This window comes from Solanum pennellii, chromosome 4 (assembly GCF_001406875.1).
Source record: "Solanum pennellii chromosome 4, SPENNV200".
In the NCBI taxonomy this organism is placed as follows: domain Eukaryota; kingdom Viridiplantae; phylum Streptophyta; class Magnoliopsida; order Solanales; family Solanaceae; genus Solanum; species Solanum pennellii.
This window is the reverse complement of record NC_028640.1, coordinates 51,353,714-51,376,412: the sequence shown is the minus strand read 5'-3', so window position 1 is coordinate 51,376,412 and position 22,699 is coordinate 51,353,714. Positions and strand designations below refer to the sequence as shown.

At 34.2% G+C, this 22,699-nt stretch overlaps 2 protein-coding genes across 4 annotated transcripts; both read left to right on the top strand.

Annotated features, from left to right (window-relative positions):
• Positions 1-4,441: 4,441 nt before the first annotated feature.
• On the top strand, positions 4,442-7,260 carry LOC107016025. The gene is made up of 2 exons (XM_027916111.1): positions 4,442-4,599; positions 6,459-7,260. Exon 2 carries the CDS (start codon positions 6,498-6,500, stop codon positions 7,098-7,100), a length of 603 nt encoding a protein of 200 aa, XP_027771912.1. The 5' UTR covers positions 4,442-4,599; positions 6,459-6,497; the 3' UTR covers positions 7,101-7,260.
• Positions 7,261-8,386: 1,126 nt separating this feature from the next.
• On the top strand, positions 8,387-19,255 carry LOC107015842 (probable serine/threonine-protein kinase PBL7). 3 transcript variants are annotated; one of them, XM_015216258.2, is made up of 5 exons: positions 8,387-8,564; positions 9,812-10,002; positions 12,206-12,395; positions 17,555-17,946; positions 18,719-19,255. In XM_015216258.2, the coding sequence occupies exons 1-5, from the start codon at positions 8,483-8,485 to the stop codon at positions 18,980-18,982; spliced, it is 1,119 nt and encodes a 372-aa protein (XP_015071744.1). In that variant the 5' UTR covers positions 8,387-8,482; the 3' UTR covers positions 18,983-19,255. The 3 variants fall into 3 exon arrangements, with proteins under 3 accessions (XP_015071744.1, XP_027772519.1, XP_027772518.1); XM_027916718.1 differs by lacking the exon at positions 8,387-8,564 and adding an exon at positions 10,921-12,086 and having other exon boundaries at positions 9,864-10,002; XM_027916717.1 differs by lacking the exon at positions 8,387-8,564 and adding an exon at positions 10,590-12,086 and having other exon boundaries at positions 9,875-10,002.
• The last annotated feature ends 3,444 nt before the right edge of the window (positions 19,256-22,699 follow it).

The window sequence follows — 22,699 nt, the reverse complement described above, 5'->3', positions numbered from 1 at the left end:
TGTGTCCTAATTTACTGCCTTGCACTTTATCATAAATCAGAAGGGCTGTTGGGTCAGGCCCAAATAATTTTTTGTGTTCAGACTGAAAGTCCACTTTACTGTTGTGGCTCAACTCTTTATTCAGAGTTTGTACTTTGATTTTAAAAAAATCGAGTCTCCCACATGACTCTCACGTGCTTTTTTATTGAAGTCAGGTCCAGCTAAATAAGTCAAAACTAGTTAGTTAGAAAGTTGTTAAATTGTTTAAATAAGTTCAAATGTTATTTAGTTGTTTGGGAATAAAATTATCATTATTGTTTGTGTAGATGGATCCTGATCGTAGTTGGATTATAATAGAAACATTCTGGGTCGAGTGGGTATGATTGCAGAATTTGCAGAAAGTGTCACTAGATTTATGAATCACGCAAAGACATTTGATAATTTTTTTAACTTCAAGATTAATTAGGTGTCCGTGTGTTAATTGTGAAAATGAGATATCGTACAACAAAGAATATTGCAATGCATCTTATGATGAATGGATTTCAAATCAGAGTATACATTTTGGACTAGTCATGATAAGGTTGAAAGTGATAATATGTTTAATAACTTTGTTGTCGGTGAAATTAGTAGATCTACAGAGCATAATTATTTCCAAGTAACTAGAATGTCATATATGGTTAATGCTTTTGGGATGCATTCTGATTTTGAATTTGGGAAAATGTAAAAGAAGCTCCCAATGAAGAAACAAACATGTTTATGAACAATTGTGCGATTGTAATAGTCCCTTGTTCAGTGGGACTCAACACTCTAAATTGTCTGTTTCAGTTAGATTATTAAGTGTCAAATCTGACAATAATATTTCTCAAGCAGCAATGGACTCTATGATAGATCTTATGAAGGAATTAGTTGATCTCAATGTAGTGATTCCTGATTCTTATTATAAAGTAAATGCATTGGTGTCTAAGTGAAGACTCTCCTCGATAAGAATTGATTGTTGTGAAAAAAGGTTGCACGTTATATTATAAGGAGGATGTCGATCTAGAGTCTTGTAAGTTTTGTGGTCACCCTTGCTATAAGACTGGTTTTATCAAAAAGAAACTTGCTATAATGGCGATGCATTATTCACCTCTTACATCAAGATTGAAGAGGTTGTATGCATCAAATAGCTCTAGACCTCATATGAGATGGCACCGTGAAAATAAAAGGTCATCTGGTGTCATGTGTCATACATCTGACAGAGAGGCTTGGAAACATTTTCATAGAATATCCAGATTTCGCAGCTGAACCAAGGAATGTTAGGCTGTGTGCGGATGGTTTCACCCCTTTTTTAGTTGGGGCTGCATCATATTCTTGTTGACTTGTATTTCTTACACCGTATAATTTTTCACCTGAGATGTGTATGACAAGTCCATATATATTTTTGAATTGTGTCATTCCTGGTCTGAGTAATAAAAAAAGCAAGATTGGTGTGTACTTACAAGCTTTGATTGATGAGTTGAAATTGTTGTGATATGACGGGGTAGAAACACATGAAATTTCTCGTAAAAAGTATTTCAACATGTGTGCTACTTTAATGTGGATTATTAATGATTTTCTTGTCTATGAAATGTTATCTGGATGGATGACAGCTGGAAAGTTAGCATGTCCCTACTCTAAGGAAGATACTAATTCATTCACATTAAAAGATGGCTGAAAAAATCATGGTTTGATCATCACTGGCGATTCTTGTCACCTGATTATGAGTTTAGGAGTAAGAAATATGCATTTAAAAAGAATAAAATTGAACGAAATGGTCCACCCCACAATATTAACGGGTGATGATATTTGGGAAATGGTTCAAAAAATTTCAAAGGTAACTAAAGAACCACCGTACAAAGTTGATGGATATTGTTATGCACATAATTGATTGAACAGAGTATATTTTGAAAGTATTTGTATGTCGGTGTTCACTGTTTTCTTAGTAGTGCATTCTGTCCATCGATTTCTTTTTTCTGTGTAAAGATCTGGGTTTGATTGTGCGTGATATTCTTCTTCGAGCCTCAAAAATCTTCCATAAGATCCACCATTAAGAAAACGTTGTCCATTCATATTAGTTTTGAGATCTGAATTTGACTTGTGGCTTTCTGAGCTTTATAATCATTTTTCGAAGAAGAAAGGAATTAGGAGAAAGGGAGATTGTTTTGTTAGTTTATATAGTAAGAGCGTTCAAGTAAGCTTATAGAAGTGGAATTTGTCGAATTTGTCCAGCTTACGCATGTCAAGCTGAAACTATAAATGAAAAAAATCTTATGATTTTATGTTTTATTTGCTCTGCTACATGACATAATTTTAGCTTGCCTAAATTATCTTTCCAATTGAAGTTCAAGGAAGAAGGAAAGTGATTCTAAGAGATAATAACATTTCTCACTATCTCATTTGAGAGATTAATTATTTTTATAAACACATATTTTTTCCTTAATATTCATTATTTTGAATAATATAAATCAAATACTCAATAAAGAAAAATTTTAGCATAATTTATCCGTTCATAACTAAGCTCATGATAATGTATCCAATCATAAATGATTCCGTCATAACTTGAATTCACACCAAACGACTCCTAAGTAGTTAATTAAGTAGTCAGTGAAGAGTCATGCTAATAGTTATTTAAGTGCAACTCTTGATTTTTGTTTTCCGTTCTTTTTTTAGAGAGTACTTTGAACCACACTTAGTATTTTTTTTCTTTAGGATATCTTGTTGGAATTTTTGTTTTTTCCAGGTTTAAAAGAAGAAGAGTTACCCAAGCGCCTTAACAAACTAGTTACTTAATCGATAATATGCTACGATAACATTAGACAACTTTCTTAAAATATTGTGCATAAAAAATAGATATAAGTTCTAAGATTTACTCTAGACAAATAAAAATGGACTTAAAATATTTGATTTGTGATAATCTTCTGTTAGGATCTCAGGAAATACAGTAACTAGATGACAATATATATCAACTTTAGGTAATATGTGGGTGAGCTTTATTCTATATGTACATGATAAAGGTGAAATGCCAATTATCACTAATGACAAAAAAAGATCTCATTCCAACAAAAATATTTATAATTTTAATGGATTATAGGAATCTGAATGCAGCCACAAGGAAAGATCACTGCCTCATTTCATTTATTGATCAAAAGCTAGATAGATTAGAAGGACAAGAGTGTTTTTACTTCTTGGATGAGTACTCAGCTATAACGAGATCTCTAATATTCTAGAGAATCAAGAGACGACCACTTATTTTTGCCATATATAAGAAATTAAAAAATAAAAATTTGTGTAGGATAATAAGGATGGAGTCCATGAAATTAACACTTCAAGACATTAAGGAGTCGTTTGATACAAAGATTCATAATGCAGGGATTACTAACGCATGAATTAGTAAAACATGAATTAGTAATGTAGGGTTTAGCAATGCAGGGATTAATTTTTATTAAGTATTTTGTTTATGTTTCTCACCTAATCTTATGTCTAGTTTAAAACTCTAGGAAAAAGTTTTTTCCTATTATACCCTTGAGTTATTATGAGATTTTATATTTATTTAACTAGTCAAGTTAAATACTAAAATATAATTTTAAAAAATATTATTATTTTGAGGTGTGATATGTCACTATAGAGATCCTTGATAGAATAGTATATTTCTAATTTTTTGTTGATCAAATATATCTTATGCTTAACATAAATTTAACACTACTTAAATTGTTCAAATACGCAAAGCTTATTATTTTAAAAAAATAAATGTTCAAGCAGTCAATCGACAAACTACATTTTAGAAAAAATTGAAAAAATCAACTCAATTTAACAAATCAAACATGGAAAAAAAGTATTACTTTGAAAATCATCAAATTACATGGAATGGATTTGGAGAAGTTAAAAGAATATTTATAAATATTCTCATATAAATAAAAAGGAACATTAAATTATGAAAAAAATTAAGAATTTTTTTTTGAGGATAATTTAGTCATTATCCAAGTATTATTACACCTTCAATTAGTTATCCCTCCCTTTTCTAGGGATAAAATAAGACCTTGTATGAGGTATAATTAATCAATGGATAGGTTAAATAAAGTTATCAAACAAATGTTTTTATTGGACTAAATTTTAATCTATGACTATTTTGATTAATATCTCCTACCAAAAGGATCCTAAAAGCAAATATGTATTTAAAAAGTATAACGCAAAACAAACACTCCGTTCGTTCTATAATAGTTGTCTACTATACTATTTTGGGATGTTCAACGACACTTGTCTACTTTATGAAATCAATGAACAATTTTACAGTTAAGTACTTTATCATTAATTAAAATTATTTCTTTATTAGATTTTTCAAGACATTGTACTTAGTTATATTTAAAGGGTGATTTAAAAAAATTATTCTCCTCTTTATAATATATTAAGATATAAGAAAGGCCTAATAATTTTTTCCATTAAATGGAATAATAATTTCCTCAACGGAACAAATAACCAAACGATCCGTTAGACTTTAGACTAGGGTTCCAAAAATAACACTCATTTTTCAAATATCCATCTTGCTTTTGCTGAGTCTTCCCCGCTGCCGCTCTGCCGCCGCCAGCTGCCGCTTGTTCATTATAGGTAAGTTTTGTCATTTATTTTCTCAAAAGGAACAAATTAAATCTTCTGAAAAGAACCCCAAGTATACACGCAGTAACTGAATTGAATCTAATTCGAAACGATATTTCTGCTTGTTCAAACCATGAATTCGAAGTAGTTAGAGAGGCTATAGTTGAGATGATAGTTACAGAAGAACTATCTTTTAACTTTTTAGACTGTTGTAAGACTCATTAAGTTATTATGTGATGTGATTTGGTGGTTGTTAATGCCATTGATTATGCCAAGTGACTTTACTGTTTGAGTCTTCGAGATTTTATGCTAAACATAGTATGTGAAAAGAGTCTGCTTATGAGAAATGGTTCTTTTACCATTCAAAATCAGCTCTTTGAGGAACCGCTGCCACTGATTTAATGGACAAGTTAACCCGCTAAGCCTAGTATGTGAAAAGAGCCTGCTTTGGGTTTTATTTTATATATTTTTGGGCTTGACTATTTTCAAGGTCCCTGTTCATTATCCTGATTAGGTAGCAATCTAGTGGGGTTTTGCGAAGGTTATTTAGCGGTCCATGTTCGGAGGCAAAGGGTGTGCTCTTAACTTGAATGCCTAGAGCAGGGAAATTTGGTGTACACTGATTTAAATATAGAAAAATAGTACAAAACGTAAAACCAAATGCTACAGAAAAGAAGTAGCTCTGGAGAATTTCACACTGGATTTAAAGGAGTAAAGACACTGAACATATGTTAGCAATTGATAAATGGTATGCAACAATGAAGGTAGTCCTAAGTGGTTATTTCTATTTACTTTGGTGGTACAGGGCAGGATATATACAAGAGATAGGTTGTTTAAATGGGGAGTTTCTATTGCAACTGTGTGCCCCCTATGTTTGGTAAGACGATAAAACTCTAGAGCACCTGTTTTCAAATGCCCATACTCAACTAATTTATGGGCAAAGCTGTTACACTGGATGAATATACACAGGGAGGCATAGGGATGGACACAAGAACTGGAATGGGCTATCAGTCATGCTAATGGGAAGATGGCCAGTGCCCGAGGTTACTGGTAGGGGATGTTTATTCTATCTGGCTAGAAAGGAATCAAAGAGTGTTTCAAAACAAGAGAATTATTGAAGAAGTCTGCAGGATAGTACTAAGAGGTGCATTGTTGAGGCTGCTGCCAAAACAAGATAGCAAGTTTCCTACTGCAACACGATGTTTACCCTTAAAAACAGTGCAGACTACAGAAATTATTTTTTCTCATGTGTCGTAGAACAGGAGGTACAGATAGAGAATAGGGGGTAAGGAGGTTTAGCTGAGATACTGATGGTTTGGTGTTGGTTGTATTTGATACATATCCCATACTTGTACATTTCTGTGTTTACCCAAAAAAAGATAAAATCTAGCTGGTTAGTTGTTCAGAAAATGGTAAATTGCTGGAAGAATGTTGTTTATAAGGTCTTTGCTCATTCTTTTTGTGTCATCTAGTTTCCTTATGGACTTGTTGGAAATAGCAAATTCATGTAAATAAGCAGAAATAGCCCAAAATAATTGCAAAATATGAAATTATTTTTGGATTTTGTTAGCTCTATAGCTTAGAAAGAGGCTACAAATCCTTTTTATGTGAGCTTAACTGATCTATCCTTGTAAAGCTTGCATCTTCTTGATGCCTTGAAATGAATCTACTTGATCAAAAAAAATAAATATATGAAAACTTAAACTTGTAGAAGAATTCATTAGTTGTTCTTAAAAGCATTTATGATTGTGAATTTGTTTGTCCACACTTGATATACTTCCGTATCCTTGCATTCTCAATTAGATGTTTTCTTATTCCTACACTTTGGATTTATGATATATCGGAAATCTAATTTAACGATTAACATGCAGCATATAGGAGATCATCAGTTGCTTGCCCTTGGTTCTGATATGCAGTCAAACAGCAAAGATCTGCTTCACTTGGAGACTGAAGGCTTGTCCTTGGAATCAAAACTTCTCTTTTGCACTAGTGATGGCGGATCTCAATCTCTAAATTTGAAACCTGACGACCTTCCTGATAACAAGCCTAACAAGCCTGAAATCTCTTCTGTACCGAAAAGCCAAGTTCTAACAAAGGTCAAGGATTTTTTGGGAGTATTTTTGGAAAACAATAGAAAAGTGGAGCTTGAAGCAAAGAAGAATCCTGAGAAATATGATATCGAAGCACTTACCGGTGAAGAATCTGAATACATAGAGATGGACTTAATGCTGGGTGTTGCTGAACTTCACACACAGGAGGCTGTATCAGCTGCTGAATCTGCAATAGCAAGTTACCAACCAGTAATCGATCTGGATACCAATGATACGACAGAATCTGAAGACACTAGCGATGAGGATGACATTGAGGATACCAACAAAAGTGATGATGATGATGATGATGGAGGTTCTTCTCTAGGAAAAGAATCTAAGCTTACAGAAAAGGATTCTCCTAGGAAAGCATTGAAGAGGAAGCGACAGTCTGTAAATCGAGCTAACATAGTTGAGCTCTCTTAGCGCTAAGGACATTAAACAATTGTAGCTTATTTTTGGTGAGAAATTCAGAACATAGTTATAAGTGTGCTTCTCTTCCATGTTCCTATAAAACTTGTTTTAGTTCTACTCTTTATTAATCAAGTGTAATGCAAAGAATACAAATCAAGTCCGTTTCTAAGGGGAAAGATATCCGTTCCAAAAAAAAAGTTTCGTTTCTCAAAATTCTCTCCTATTTGCAACTCACTCTTGCAAATACCAACCAAAACAAAAGAAAATATATTCCTCCTTTCTTGTTTCTCAAGTCATTTTTTAACAATTGATTTTGGGCAATCTCTTAACTTTCAGCCATGAATGGGCATGTTTAAAAGCATCTGTGAAAGGTGCGACAACAGGATATCTGACACCCAAAAGTTGACTAGTGCTGAGTTAGGAGATTTTTCTTTAGATTGTTGCAACGCTCGATGAACGATTCAAAAATAATTTACATCTTTATGGAGCCGAAATTGTTTTCAAGGCAATGACTTACTATGATATAATATTTATAATATGTTATTTATTCACTATTTGTAATTTTTGTCCAGTATCAATATTATAGTATTTTCCAATATCCTTATTTCTATTTATTTATGAAAAAAAATAACATTTATAGGATCTAAATCACGCGGTAATAAATTTCATTTATCAAAAATTTAAATTGCATATACAATTAAATTTTAGTTAAAAAACACATAATTTCTAATTATAATTTTATATTACATGTCGTGAGTTAAATTTGATATGACAAACTTAAAAAGGACAGTCAAAAGGTTATATTTGTCATTTAGTTGGGAGTGATACACAAATACCCCACTTGTCCGTAATTACTTGTCATTTAACCAATGTAACATGAAAAAAAATATATCAAACAAGATATTGATATATAAAATTTATACTTTTTTCGTTCACTGTTAATTGTCATATTTTTCATTTTCAATTTTAGAGTCAAAATATAAAATTTTGACTAACATTTTAGGACATATTTTTTCATCAAATTAATATGTAAAAATTTGCAATGTATAGTACTTTTTCATATAATTTTTGACTATCTAAATTTTTTGTTTAAAGATCGAATTAATGTTATCTAATTTAACTTTGAAAATAAGATAAAAATTAACTAACCAACATAACAAATAAAAATAAACAAAAAAAAAGTATATATATTATTTTTGCCAATACACTCTTCCAAACGATTTAATAGTTATGAAAATTTGCTTGACTTGAGAATATGTTGTGGTTTTTTTTTAGTGAAAAAGGATTAAGAAGGGTCAGATAAGCAAAATAATTGAAAATAGGAATATACTCTCTCTCTCTCTACTGTCTTGGTGCTGCTTTCCCTTTTTTCTCGAAGGGCAGAAGAAAAAGAAATGGGATGCTTCCTTTGCTCTGTAAAATCAAAGAAGAAGCAAATTGGAAAGTTTTCTGCTCATCAGATCTCGTCCTCAGTAGGTACTGTAAAATCACTTTGCCTTTTTCTTGTCTTTGAGTTTTCATGGCAAAAATAGCTTACCTCATTATAAATGGTCCTTTTTTTTGTGACTTGTGAGCCATGTTCCATTTCCCTTTGTTGAGCTTGGGATTTTAAACGTCAACTTATTCACATACTTCCATATAAATAATATGTTAAGTTAAATTCAAGTGTCTCTAGTTTTTGATGCTTCTCCACTATTTTGCTGTCATAAGGCCTCTCTCTCTCTCCAGACCCCACTTATGAGATTACTTTGGCTATACTGTTGTTGTTGTGAACTTTCTCAGCATGGAACTTGCAACCCTTGAGTGATGTTGCTCAAGGTTTCTTTTTAAGTTTTCTATGCAAGATGAAATTGTTTGAATTTATCTTCTATGATGAAAATGGATAATACGTTGTTGAAGTGTGTAACCATCTCTCTAAAAACTTGCATTGTTAGAAATTGTTTGGAGCTATTGTCTCATATGAAATTGGATAGCACATTGTTGAAGTGTGTAACCATCTCAAGCGAAAAACTTGTTGTTAGAAATTGTTTGGAGCTATTGTCTCCTATGAAATTGGATAACACATTGTTAAAGTGTGTAATCATCTCATCTAAAAGATTAAGTCATTACAAAGAGTATACTTGTATTAGTTAATTATATTCTCTACACGCCCCTCATGTTCGGGCTTGACTCTTTTTACTGGGCCAAGCACATGATTTTTTTTTCATTTGGGTGGCGGTGAGATTCAATCTCAGAACATTTGCCTACTCGAATACTATATTGAAGTATGTAACCATCTCATCTAACAATTTAAGTTGGTAGAGAGAGTACACTTTTATTAGTTAATTGTATTCTCAACACATGTCAAGACTAGGGCCAGTTCTTCTAGAATGAAGTGAATCATGTTTCTCAAGTACCGTTAACATTGGGATTTTTCAGTTTTGCGTTGCTACATTTGTCAAATTAGTGAGAAATCTAGTACCATTGCACCTGCTATATTTAGTTATTTACTACTCCGAAAGTTTTTTTACTGTCTGCACATGTTGATGGACAACATTATATTGCTGCTAACACACATTTCACTTTTATGCATGAATGCAAAGATCACCCCACCTCTGTTTGTTTTGTTTTCTTCTCCTAAAGCTTATGAATGAAGCCATTTCTGTGACGTTGCTTGGAGGTTACATTGGCCTACCATACATTCCAGTTCAGAAAAACTAACAAGTTTTCCTTTCATGTTTCAGAAAAATTTAAGGTAAATACTTCACTGGGTGAAAAGGACAGCTCCAGAAATGGTGGATCTGGACACATAGCGGCACATACGTTTACATTTCGTGAATTAGCTGCTGCAACCAAATATTTTAGGGCAGATTGTCTCTTGGGAGAGGGAGGCTTTGGTAGAGTATATAAAGGGCAATTAGAGAGAACTAATCAGGTTGGTCTAGCTCATAAATTTAAGTTTTGAATTGAAAATAAAATGGTGACTTGCCTTTTATGATGAATGTGTTCAAACACTTTTTGTTCTTATTAGTTAATTTTGAGTAAGCATTCTCTCCATTTCATGCTGTACTATTTCTTGATTTCTTCCTCTCAGAGAGGAAAGTGCAAAGTCTTTTGGAATAGTGAAATAATTTAGAAGACAGCAATTTGTTGATTACTCATTTGCTGCATGGATCTCTCTGTATGTACAGTTGGTTTTGATCTTCTGGTTTTAATTTGGGGTGATGGTGCAAGGTTTGTCTTTAAAATCTGATTTCAACTGCAGTTTAGCTCAACTTTGTGAAACCAGTCACTCCGACAATCTAAAGATAGCTAATCTCTTTTCAGGTTCTTGATTTAGAGCTAGAGCCTTCTAATTTTTCTCATTTATAGGTAGACTACAGAGAAACTTTAGTAAAACAGAAACCAAGACACCCTCATCAAAGCTCTACACAAATAAAATATTTTAAATGATCATAATGCAATTCCACCTCAAGGTTTTGCCCGGTCTCCTGTTATCATCTGATTGTCCTTAAAATACAGGTTAAGGAGAAGTCACTCAAGTGTAGACCCTTTTGTTCATTAAATAGAAGCAATTTTAAAGAAGAAATAAGAATCAGCTTGGTCACAGCGACAGTGAAGAAGACCATAGTATGGACTTGACTTATGCTAACAAACACCATGCTGCTGTATCTGCTAAAGCCCCTTAACTGCTTCCAGGGTTAAGTCTAAAGAGATGATACAGGCGAATCTGCTTCCTTTTTTGGTTGCCTTCTGCGCTAACTCCACCAGCCCCCACCCTTTAAAAACTTGACCAAGTTCAACTATTGAAAAGTTTCTTATTATTGATTCCACTTTTTTTAATGGAGCATAGCTGTTTTGTGGAGGTGGAAATGAGTATTATTGCTGAAGAGCTCCCTGTTGCACCAGAAGTCCTTGCAATACCCAAATGCCCTTCAAAGGTAGATTGCTTTAGCTGGCTGGTATGCAGAAAGGCTTGCCTGACTCATGAGGCTTTACAGAAAAGGGGATGGCAATTTTGCTCAAGATCTGTCATGTGTGAGCAGGAAACAGAAGTTAATGATCATTTATTCCTTCATTGTAAGGCAGCTGTGAGCCTATGGAACATGTTTTTTTATTTGTTAGGAGTCAAGTAGGTGATGCCCAGTACAACAAAGGAACTCCTAAACAATTGGAATGGTATTGGTAACAGAGGAAGAAAAGAGTACAGAAAAGAGCACTGGTGGAGAACTATCCCAGCATCATCTGGTGGACTCTTTGGAAAGAAAGGAATTCAAGGTGTTTTGATGGACAGAAGACTAATCTACAGAAGATTAAAATGAATTGTATAAGCCTTTTGTTTTTTTTGGTGTAAACAAAATCTGATAGGGGAGATAGTAGATTTTATAGGAAACTTGTAAAGAATACCCATCGGATGTGGGATGTAAATTTCCAATTCATCATTTTTTGGTGTGAATATAAAGTTACCATTTTCTAAAAAAGAAAAGGAGTCCTTGCAATACCTGATACTGCAAACATCACCGAAATGTAATGGTGAAAGGTGCACTATCCCATCCCCGATGACTTCGAGGACGAGAAACCTTAATGATTGCATCTTAATATTTAGCCTCCTGTGGTTTATACCTTTATAATGTTGTGCCTTAACGCCTTGTTTCCATGTTCCTCGACAGATGGTACTATGACTGAACAGATTCAGATTCATCACCTGCATTGTCGTCTTCTCATTTTATATTCTGCAACATTTTGGCTCTTATGATGCTGTTAGCGAGAGTTCTTTTATCCGTCGGAGAAGTTGTAGATGCACAACTTGGGTCTGACATATTAATTTTGCCACCTAAAAAAAAACTAATAGTTTTGCCACCCCTTCTCAAAAAAAAAAAAAAAAGTTTTGCCACCTTTGAATTTTTCCTCCGTTCATAACTAAACTTTTATCTATACTTCTGTGCTGTTAGCGGGGATAGATACTAGAGCTACCAGCCTCGAGAGAAAAACAAGACTCGTCCACCTAATGTGTTCCAGGTGCCACGGGGTCATTTACTGTTACCGTGCTCAACAGTAGATTACTTCTGTTTTGTCAATTGGATATTGCTCGTACTCTTTAGATTGCTTATGAGGCATGAAAATGATTTCTTATATAGGTCGTGGCCATCAAGCAACTCGACCGAAATGGATTGCAAGGAAATAGGGAATTTCTTGTTGAGGTCCTGATGTTAAGCCTACTTCACCATCCACACCTTGTCAACTTGATTGGCTATTGTGCTGATGGAGATCAGAGACTTCTCGTTTACGAGTTCATGCCGTTAGGATCACTGGAAGACCATCTACATGGTATGTATAAGATAACTAATTAATTAATTCTATCATGTTCTGGATCTTGCTGTACTTAACAGAAAAATGTGTTCTTAAGATTAAAATAGCAATACTGCAACTTCTATCTTAGGTGATAATGATATGACTACTGGAGTTCATCTGGAATTTATTTGAAGGAATTTTGGTTAGTTTGTGAATAACTAAGTAGTCCAAGGGATTAATATCAAATCTTGCTGCACCATAAAAGAAAATATTGCATAGCTTCCTTTCTATACAAATCGGTATCTGATGGGACTTTTGTTAGAAATATGCATAAGAACTGCATCAGTCCAAGTTATCTGTATTGTAGGGTAGTTATTTACTAGGGTAGTTATTTACTGTTTAGCTGTTAAATTCTATCTTATACTTATCTTTATCCTTAGTTTTTTAATCTTATCCTTAGGAGTTGGTTTACTTGTAAACTCTATAAATATATGTGTTATAATGAAGTTTTTTAGTTTTGCTTTCATAAATTTTTTCTTCACTAATGTTCCGACTTGTTCAATAACAAAAGAAGATCATATTGTTATGTTTTTCCTTCTATGAAAACTAACAATTGGTATCAGAGCATTTATTTCTTGATGGATCCGTGGGTGTTTTGATTGTAATCAATAAGACAAGTTTATCAATCATGGAAGCAGAGAATCAAGTTTTTCCGTAATGGCACCACCTGTTTTTTATGGTTATAACTATCAGATTTGGCGGTAAGGATGGAAACATATCTAGATGCCATGGATATGTGGGAGGCAGTCGAAGAAGAGTATGAAGTTCCTCTGTTGCCTAACAATCCTACTATGGCCCAGATCAAAAACCATAAAGACAGGAAAACCAAAAAATCAAAGGCAAAGGCCTGTTTATTTTCAGCAGTATCTTCTTCAATCTTCATTCGAATTATGTCTCTAAAGTCAGCAAAAGCCATCTGGGATTATCTCAAGGCAGAATACGAAGGGGATGAAAGGATCAGAAGTATGCAAGTGCTAAATCTTATAAGAGATTTCTAGATGCAGAAGATGAAAGAAACTGAAACCATCAAAGATTACTTTGAAAGGCTCTTGAACATAGCAAACAGGGTAAGATTGCTTGGTCCCGTGTTTAATGATTAACGTATTGTTGAAAAGATTTTGGTAACTGTGCTGGAAAGATTTGAAGCAACCATAACTACTTTGGAAAACACGAAGGATCTGTCCAAGATCACCTTCGCAGAGTTATTGAATGCTTTGCAAGCACAAGAAACGAAGAGTCATGAGAGACGAAGGAAATACAGAGGGAGCATTGTTTGCCAAGCCTCAAGATGGAGGCAAAAACAAAAAGAAGAAGAACAAGAAGAATGGTGAAGGCATTTCAACAAGTACTACCAAAGGAAAAACTGGACTCTCAAAGAAAAGTTATCCTCCTTGTAAGGATTGTAACAAGAAAGGTCATCCACCATATAAATGTTGGAGAAGGCCTGATGCTAAATGTAGTAAATGCAATCAATTTGGGCATGAAGCTGTTATTTGCAAGAACAATGGTCAGCAACAAGAAGTAGAGGGTGAGGAGGAAGATCAACTCTTTGTTGCTACATGTTTTTCAAGTAGATCATCTAGTAAGTGTTGGCTGATTGATAGTGCATGCACTAATCATATGACAAATGACATGTCTCTCTTCAAGGAATTGAAGCCCACGACCATTACTAAAGTCAGAATAGGTAATGACGACCATCTTCCTGTAAGAGGGAAAGGAACCATTGCTATTCCAAATAATTTAGGTACTAAAACAATTACTGATGTGCTTTATGTACCTGACATAGATCAAAACTTGCTTAGTGTTGGTCAATTGATGGAAAAAGGCTACAAGTTAAATTTTGAAGATAATCATTGCTTGATCAAGGATGCTTCAGATCAAGAAATGTTTAAAAAGTAAGAATGAGAGGCAAAAGTTTCTCATTAGATCCATTTGAGGAAAAGCATGTTGTTTTTACAACAAAAGAAAGTGTTGCAAAAGTTTGGCACAAGAGACTCATACACTATCACTATGAAGGGTTGGTTAAAATGCAAAAAATGAAAATAGTTAAGGACTTGTCTCTTTTAGAAGTACATTCTTCAAATTGTCTTGCGTGTCAATATGGAAACAAAACAGACTACCATTTCCAAAGATAACTTGGAGAGCCTCGAACAAATTGCAATGTATTCATACTGATATAGCAGGACCTCAAAGGACTCCTTCACTAAAAGGTAGTCTTTGCTATATCATTTTTGTAGATGATCTAACCCGCATGTGCTGGATTTATTATCTCAAGCATAAGTCAGAGGCTTTTAATGTTTTTCAGAAGTTCAAAGCAAAAGTAGAAAATGATGCCAACTGTAAAATTCAGTCCGTAAGAACAGATAATGGAAAGGAATACACTTCTTCCTAGTTCGACATGTTATGTGAGAAATCAGGGATTCATCATCAGCTTACTTCTCCCTATACTCCACAACAAAATGGAGTAAGCGAGAGAAGAAACAGATACATTATGGAGATGAGCAGATGCATGTTGCACGAGGAGAACTTGCCAAAAAATTTTTGGGCAGAGGCAGCAAATACATCAGTTTTTCTTCAAAATAGGCTTCCCATAAAGGCAGTGAAAGACCAAACTCCATTTGAAGCTTGGTATGGATTTAAACCATCGTTAAATTTTCTTAAAGTGTTTGGTTGCCTCTGTTTTTCCTACATTCCTCAGGTTAAACGAGATAAACTAGATAAAAAATCTGTCCCAGTCATTTTTATTGGATATAGTTTAGTTTCAAAGGCATATAAAATCTTTCAACCACAAACTGAAAATATAATTTTTAGTAGAGATGTGAATTTTATAGAGAATGAAGACTGGTGTTGAAAAGACTCGAAGAAATTTGTCCTTAACACGTCTGACAAAGCAGAAAAGTCTCCTACCAAGTTTTTTGAGAAGAAAATATCACTTTCACGGCAGGATGAAATGGTGGATCATTTACCAGTCAAAGGTACTCGACAACTCAGTGATATATACCAGAGATGCAAGGTAGCAGTATGTGAACCTGCTGGGTACAATGAATCCAAAAATGATGAAAATGGGTTGCTGCAATGAAAAAAGAGTTGTTTATGATCGAGAAAAACATGATTTGGGAGCTTGTTGATCAACCTGAAGACAGAAAGATAATTGGGTTGAAATGGGTCTTTAGAACCAAGCTAAATGTAGATGGTTCAGTGAATAAGCATAAAGCAAGACTTGTAGTTAAGGGTTATGCTCAAATTTTTGGTGTGGATTATTTTGATACATTTGCACCAGTAGCTAGGCTTGACACGATCAGGTTACTTCTTGCTCTTGCTGCACAGTTGGGTTGGAAAGTGTATCAGATGGATGTCAAATCAGCATTCCTTAATGACTTTCTATAGGAAGAAATTTATGTTGAGCAACCTGAAGGCTTTGTGAAGAAAGGAAATGAGGACAAAGTTTATAGGTTAAGAAAGACACTTTATGGACTTTAACAGGCACCAAGGGCCTGGTATGGTCGAATAGATGGCCATTTACTTGGCTTAGGCTTTGAAAAGAGTCTATCACAATCTACTCTTTATGTTAAACATCATGGCATTGATATTCTTGTTGTGTCTATATATGTGGATGATGTACTAATTGCAGGAAGCAATACAAGGCATATCGAGAATTTCAAGCAAGAAATGATGCAAGCCTTTGAGATGACTTATCTTGGTCTAATGTCTTATTTTCTTGGTATGGAAATCAAGCAGGGACAGGATGAAATTTTCATTTGCTAGAAGAAATATGCTAAGGAAATTCTCAAGAAATTCAACATGGAAGATTGCAAGGAGATGAGTACTCCTATGAACCAAAAAGAGAAACTAAGCAAGAATGACGGAGCAGAGAAAGTGGAGGAAACGTACTTCAGAGGCTTAGTCGGTTGTTTGATGTATCTCACAGCTACAAGACCTGATAATTTGTATGCTGTAAACATTCTATCGAGGTTCATGCATTGTGCTAGTGAGGTGCACCTAAAAGCAGCAAAACGAGTTGTCAAATACATCAAAGGAACCATCAATTATGGTGTCAAGTTTCAGAAAAAAATAGATCTGAAACTACTTGGGTATGATAATGAGTGGGCCGGATCCGCAGATGACATGAAGAGCACATCGGAATATTGTTTCAGTCTTGGCTCAGGAATGTTTTCGTGGTGCTCAAAGAAGCAGGACATTGTGGCTCAATCCACTGCATAGGCAGAATTTGTGGCTGCGACAGCAGCTGTGAATCAAGCATTGTGGTTGAGGAAACGTTTTGGTGATCTGCACATGAATCAGACAAAGGGAACTGAAGTATTCGTGGACAATCAATTTGCAATAGCAACTTCTCATAATCCTGTATTTCATGGAAAAACAAAATAATTCAACATCAAGCTTTTCTTCTTGAGGGAAGTGCAGAATAATGGTGACGTGATTCGCTCTATTGCAAAACTGAAGAGCAGCTGGCTGATATCTTCAGCAAACCATTATCAGGCAATAAATTTCAACTTCTTCGGCAAAAACTTGGTGTTTGCAGCTCTTAAAGCAAGGAGGAGTGTTAGAAATATGCATAAGAACTGCATCAGTCCAAGTTATCTGTATTGTAGGGTAGTTATTTACTATTTAGCAGTTAAATTCTATCTTATCCTTATCCTTAGTTTTTCAATCTTATCCGTAGGAGTTGATTTACTTGTAAACTCTATAAATATCTATGTTATAATGAAGTTTTTTAGTTTTGCTTTCATAAATTTTTTCTTCACTAATGCTCCTACTTGTTCAATAACAAAAGAAGATCATATTGTTATGTTTTTCCTTCTCTGATAACTAACAACTTTTTTTTCAATAAATAGAGGAATTTTATTAAAAATAAAGGGCAAAGCACATCTGTTGCCATCTGACAGGAGTTGAAAGCTAATCTTTTGTATTCCTGAGTAATTTCCAGATGCTTGTTGAGCTAATGAAAATTATTATTTGTGGTTTCGTTGTGGCATAAAATTCCAAATTGGTAGTTTGTTTTTCATTAAATTTTTCATAAAATCTTTCCTTCTCTGTTGCTCCTTACTGGTGTCATTATATCCAAAGTGTCTTTGATGTTGCATCTAATTTATCATGTATTTGGCTAAATAATCCAGAGCTTTCACCTGACAAAAGACGGCTAGACTGGAATACAAGAATGAAAATAGCTGCCGGTGCTGCCAAGGGCCTTGAGTACTTGCATGATAAAGCAAATCCCCCTGTTATATACAGAGATTTAAAATGTTCTAATATTTTGCTTGATGAAGACTACAATCCCAAGCTATCTGATTTTGGGTTGGCCAAGTTGGGACCTGTAGGCGACAAGACCCATGTTTCCACCAGAGTAATGGGAACCTATGGCTATTGTGCACCAGAATATGCAATGACGGGGCAGCTTACACTGAAATTTGATGTTTATAGTTTTGGAGTAGTTCTTCTAGAAATTATTACTGGTAGAAGGGCAATTGACACATCAAGAGCTGCTGGAGAGCAGAATCTGGTTGCATGGGTAAGAGAAATTGATTTTTCTGTTAATGTGTTCTGACAGTGTGGTGGAACAACTTAATCTGTGTTGTTTATGCGTCTTTTCTTTAATCTTCAACTAGTTGGTGCATGCTTATTATGTTGCACGACCAATCTGTTGCGTTTTTTATTATGTGCAAGGTTTCTCAATTATTTTCCCTGCCTTCTTTCTGAATCAACCACTCAAATGCTCATTGGGACTTGAATATATTCTGTTGTCCTTTGGGTTCTGGGCATTTAATGGTGCTCTCTGCTACATCTCTAGTTGGTCTTCAAGTTATTACATCACATTTATATATATCTAGGTAAATATTTTTATAAAATGTTGGGAACAATTCTAGTATACAAGTAGCATACCTAAAACTAGAGAATGTACAAAAGATATGATTCTCTATGAAATACAACCAATCTTCTATACAAATTAGAACCTTTTGGCTGCAACGTTGTCAGTGTCATTTGGTATCAAGTCATCAACCTAGTCCATATCTTTATTCAAATAGTTGTACTTTCGAGTGCCTTGTCCAGTTAGTTGCTTCTCGGATAGTCTCATGTGTGTTTATTGTATTCGGTATACCAACCTGCACCTACCTGCTTAGTTTCATCCAGTTCCTCGCTTCACTTCTAGATTGTTAGCATTTCATACTAAATCCTGTCATATAGTTCTCTGCCCAATGAGTAAGAGTTTCATAGCTCTTGGTTTGTCAAGCTACTTATGGGTAAGAAATTTATACCTTAGAGCTACATTTCAAAATTTGCAGGCTCGACCATTGTTCAAAGACCGTAGAAAGTTCTCACAAATGGCTGATCCAGAGCTTCAAGGTCAGTATCCAGTTAGAGGCTTGTATCAAGCTCTTGCAGTAGCTGCAATGTGTGTCCAGGAGCAGCCCAACATGCGCCCTCTAATAGCAGACGTGGTTACAGCCCTTAACTATCTTGCCTCCCAGAAGTACAACTCTGGAACTCAGCCAGTCCAAAGGCATCACACAGGTCCGTCAACTCCGAGAACAAGAAGGGACTTATGATTGTTGCAGTGGATGGTAATTAGCAGACATTGGAATTTGACAAGTACATGGTTGTTCTCAGCAAAATATGCCACTTTGCTTTAATTTTCTCTTGGGAATTCTTTTAGGTACCCTTTTCTTTTTTCTCATTTTACTTTGTAGATAATGTAAATTAGAGAGCCAATTGGCAGTTGGACAGTAGTGATAAAAACTTTTTTGTAGTGTCCTCTCATATGATAATATTATTGTATTATGAAAAAAAATAAAAAGCAGGAAAAACACTGGTATTGCTTATTTTAGTGTGTTTTGCTAATTTCTGCAAGAGGAATTATTCATTTAAAGGATTTGCCAACTCACTACACAACCAAATCGTATGTCACCGTCTTATTATCATTTTCTTACCTTTGCCAACTACAATTGATAAAAACATTCTACTATTCTATTCTTTTGCTCAAAATAGAAAATTTTTCTTAAACTTCGACATAGGAATGGCAATACGGCGGGGTAGATGCTGGACGGTTTTAAGGCTATGTGGGGAGGGGCGATTTTAAGGTTTTGCGCGGCAGTTTGGAGTGTGTTTTTCAAAAACTAATGTAGGTCGGGGCAAGTTGCGACTTCAAACTTAATTTTAACTTTTTTACATGTTATAAGAGTGATAAAACATTATTTATCAAGATAAATTCACTAAAATATTCAAGATAGTAATAAAAATGATTACTTAAACTAATACAATTTCTTACGTGCTTCCCAAATAAGCTCTAAATAAATAATTTGGTTCCTTTTTCTAAGACCCTATTCCTTCAATCATGAGACAGAAAGATTGAGCAAGTATTCTTTTTCACGTCATTTGGTTTGAAGAATTCAAGGTAGGAAAAATTACACAAATAAGCAAATGTGTAGTATGTATTTACGATAAATCACTGTTATTCAAATAATTATAATTCATAGTTTTAAGTATGGTTTTATAACAAATTTCTCTCCCTCTCTCCCTTGACTCTCCTCTCACTGCCCCCTCTCTTGCCCTTGCCAATAAGAAGAAATTCATTCAAATGTATTATGTATCAATTAGATTTTTTTGAAAAAATGCACAAATACCTCTCTAGACTATGACCGAACTCCTAGAGACACCTTAACTAAGGTTCTATTACCCCATGAACTTTTTTTTTAATACATCTTTTATCTTACGTGACAGTTTTTTCCAAACTACTCACTTAGCTTCATACTAGAGATGCATGGCCCACGCTAATATTTAATATTTCACATTTTTATGTGATGGATACTTTCTAACACATGATTACGTTGAAAGGAAAAACATAAAGCCAGCACTGCTACAGTAATGTAAAAGTACATTGAATAAGTATTTAAGTTAGAATGTCTTGGTAGGCAATAATAGGCATTCCACATATGCAAAACAAAATTACACAAGTAGTACCTATTAAAACTAAGCTTATCCAATCAGGTTCAACAGAAACACCTTGATTGTTCAATCTCTTGAAAAAAAAGCGGAAATTGATAAATGAAATTGTAGCAGAAGTACAAAGGCATACACCTTTTTTCTCATACAAATCAGATTTTAATCTGGTAATAATTAATTGGATCTTCTCTAACAAAGAAACATGAAACTAAAGTGAGGTGACACAATCACTCTCAAAAGGAAACATGGAGATGCCAATTATTCATGAATTTCTCATCAGATGTCTTTTTTTGTTAAAAATATCTAGTGAAGTGGCAGATGTCGAGAAGAGTCAGTTGCGTTCTATCCTAGTTGATAAATTCAATTTGTTGTAATGTCATAAATGAATCATATGTCATGACTTGATAATAACATAACAGAGGAATTCCTGTAAAAGCAAAGCAATAAATTACAAAATCATAAAACATTACACATATCATGCATCATACTATTAAATTTTTGCTTCCATCATCTCATAATCATTCATGTACTATTATTTCTTACTCTATCATGACATAAATCTAGAAAATTTTACAATGTCACCTATAACGTATAAACTTCAGAAGTGTAACTTTTACTATTTGGTCCTAAAACATATAAACTATGCAAAGAGCACAAAATAAACACCAAACAAAATAAAAATCATATTTGTAGCAAAAGTATACTCACGGCAGAGCTTCTTATTGTAAGCTTAGAAGGAGTTGAATTAGTTTAACTATCGTATAGGTTGTATGTAAATTTGTACAAGAAATGTGTCATCACTCCTACAGAGGTAAAAACTATTAAATCATCATAATAAGAATATTGGCAACACCAATTGTACATGATAGATACTTATCTTTGCAGCAAAACAAATTATCTTGGATAATATTTCTTCTTTTGAAAGCAGTAGAAAATTTAATCGACTTGTTGCACGCTAAAGTCGACTGCCTGACTCAATAGGAAAGCTAGAAATTTCCATATCCTCTTTTCCTTCTTAGTAGTTAAGTCATGCATACAATCATATATGAAAAAACTGTTGTTCAACTTGTATTCCAAACATACTTAGAACAAAACTTTGAACATCTTTGTAAGAAAACAAAGTTTAAGAACATTTTCACAACTAGAAAATTAGAACTAGTAGCGAAACTAGTATCAGAAACAGATTTTAAAAAAATATACGAAATATTTGTCTTAAAGAAGAATTGTTGTTAATATGTGTCTAAAGAATGTTACTGATTCCAACAAACTTTGCAGAAACACGAAGTTACCAAGTTTAATGAACCAGTGAAGAACAAAAGAAGAGAAGAACTGAAATTAATTCACAAATCTAAAGTTTGTAAAACACGTACCAGAATCTGAAAAATTTTTAATAGGAAAAAGATCAAGTCCACTGAATTCACAGTGTCCCCTTAAGGAAATTATTCCCCTCTAGTATCCAAGGTTTGATTTGGAATATGACCTCCCAGGGTAAAATGATCTCAATCACCAGAGTATAGATACCAAAAACTCCGGTGTTAGCGAACCACTCAATGGCAGTAAAGTACACTTAGAATACTAGATTTAGTAGTTGAAGAAGAAGTCCATGAATTCTATATTAAAATGAGAGGAAATCCCTCAATTTATAGAAAACAAAGGGTGGTGCGAAAAGGTTCTTATTGTGTCTTACCGGAAAGGTCACAAACCTTTGGAAAAGTCACAATCTTTCAGAAAGGTCGTCACCTTTCATAAAAGTCACAACTTTCCATAAAAGTCACAACTTTTCATAAAAATCGCAACTTTTCATAAAAGTCACAACTTTTCATCAAAGTCGCAACATTTCATAAAAGTCACAACTCTTCATAAAAGTCGCAACTCTTCATTTTCCATTCACACCTTTTTAAAATCCAACAATCCCCCGCATGAATGGGGAATGACTCGAAGACAAAGAAACGGACAAGTATGTGTACTTTACAAGCAAGAATTAATTGCATCTGGATAAGTAGGTTTCCCCTTGGACTTTCCGTAGTGAACATATGTCGGATATACTCGGTCAATCGGTAGATGCGATATCTTTGAACCGTCGAACTTTGGTGTATACCTAGACAACCATATGTCACACAATTAACCCTTTACCATTTATGGTTCTTACGGTTGTGTTCGTTTTAGCCATGAACACCTCCTGGTTTCATGAGTGTATAGAGAGATGGGCTTTTGACAATCATCTTCTTTGAAGCGGCTTACACTTCACACTCACATAGGTGATTTCTAACCGTGTTATCGCGTAGATACACTATTTGGTCAACTCTGCCAAACTTAGCAAATCA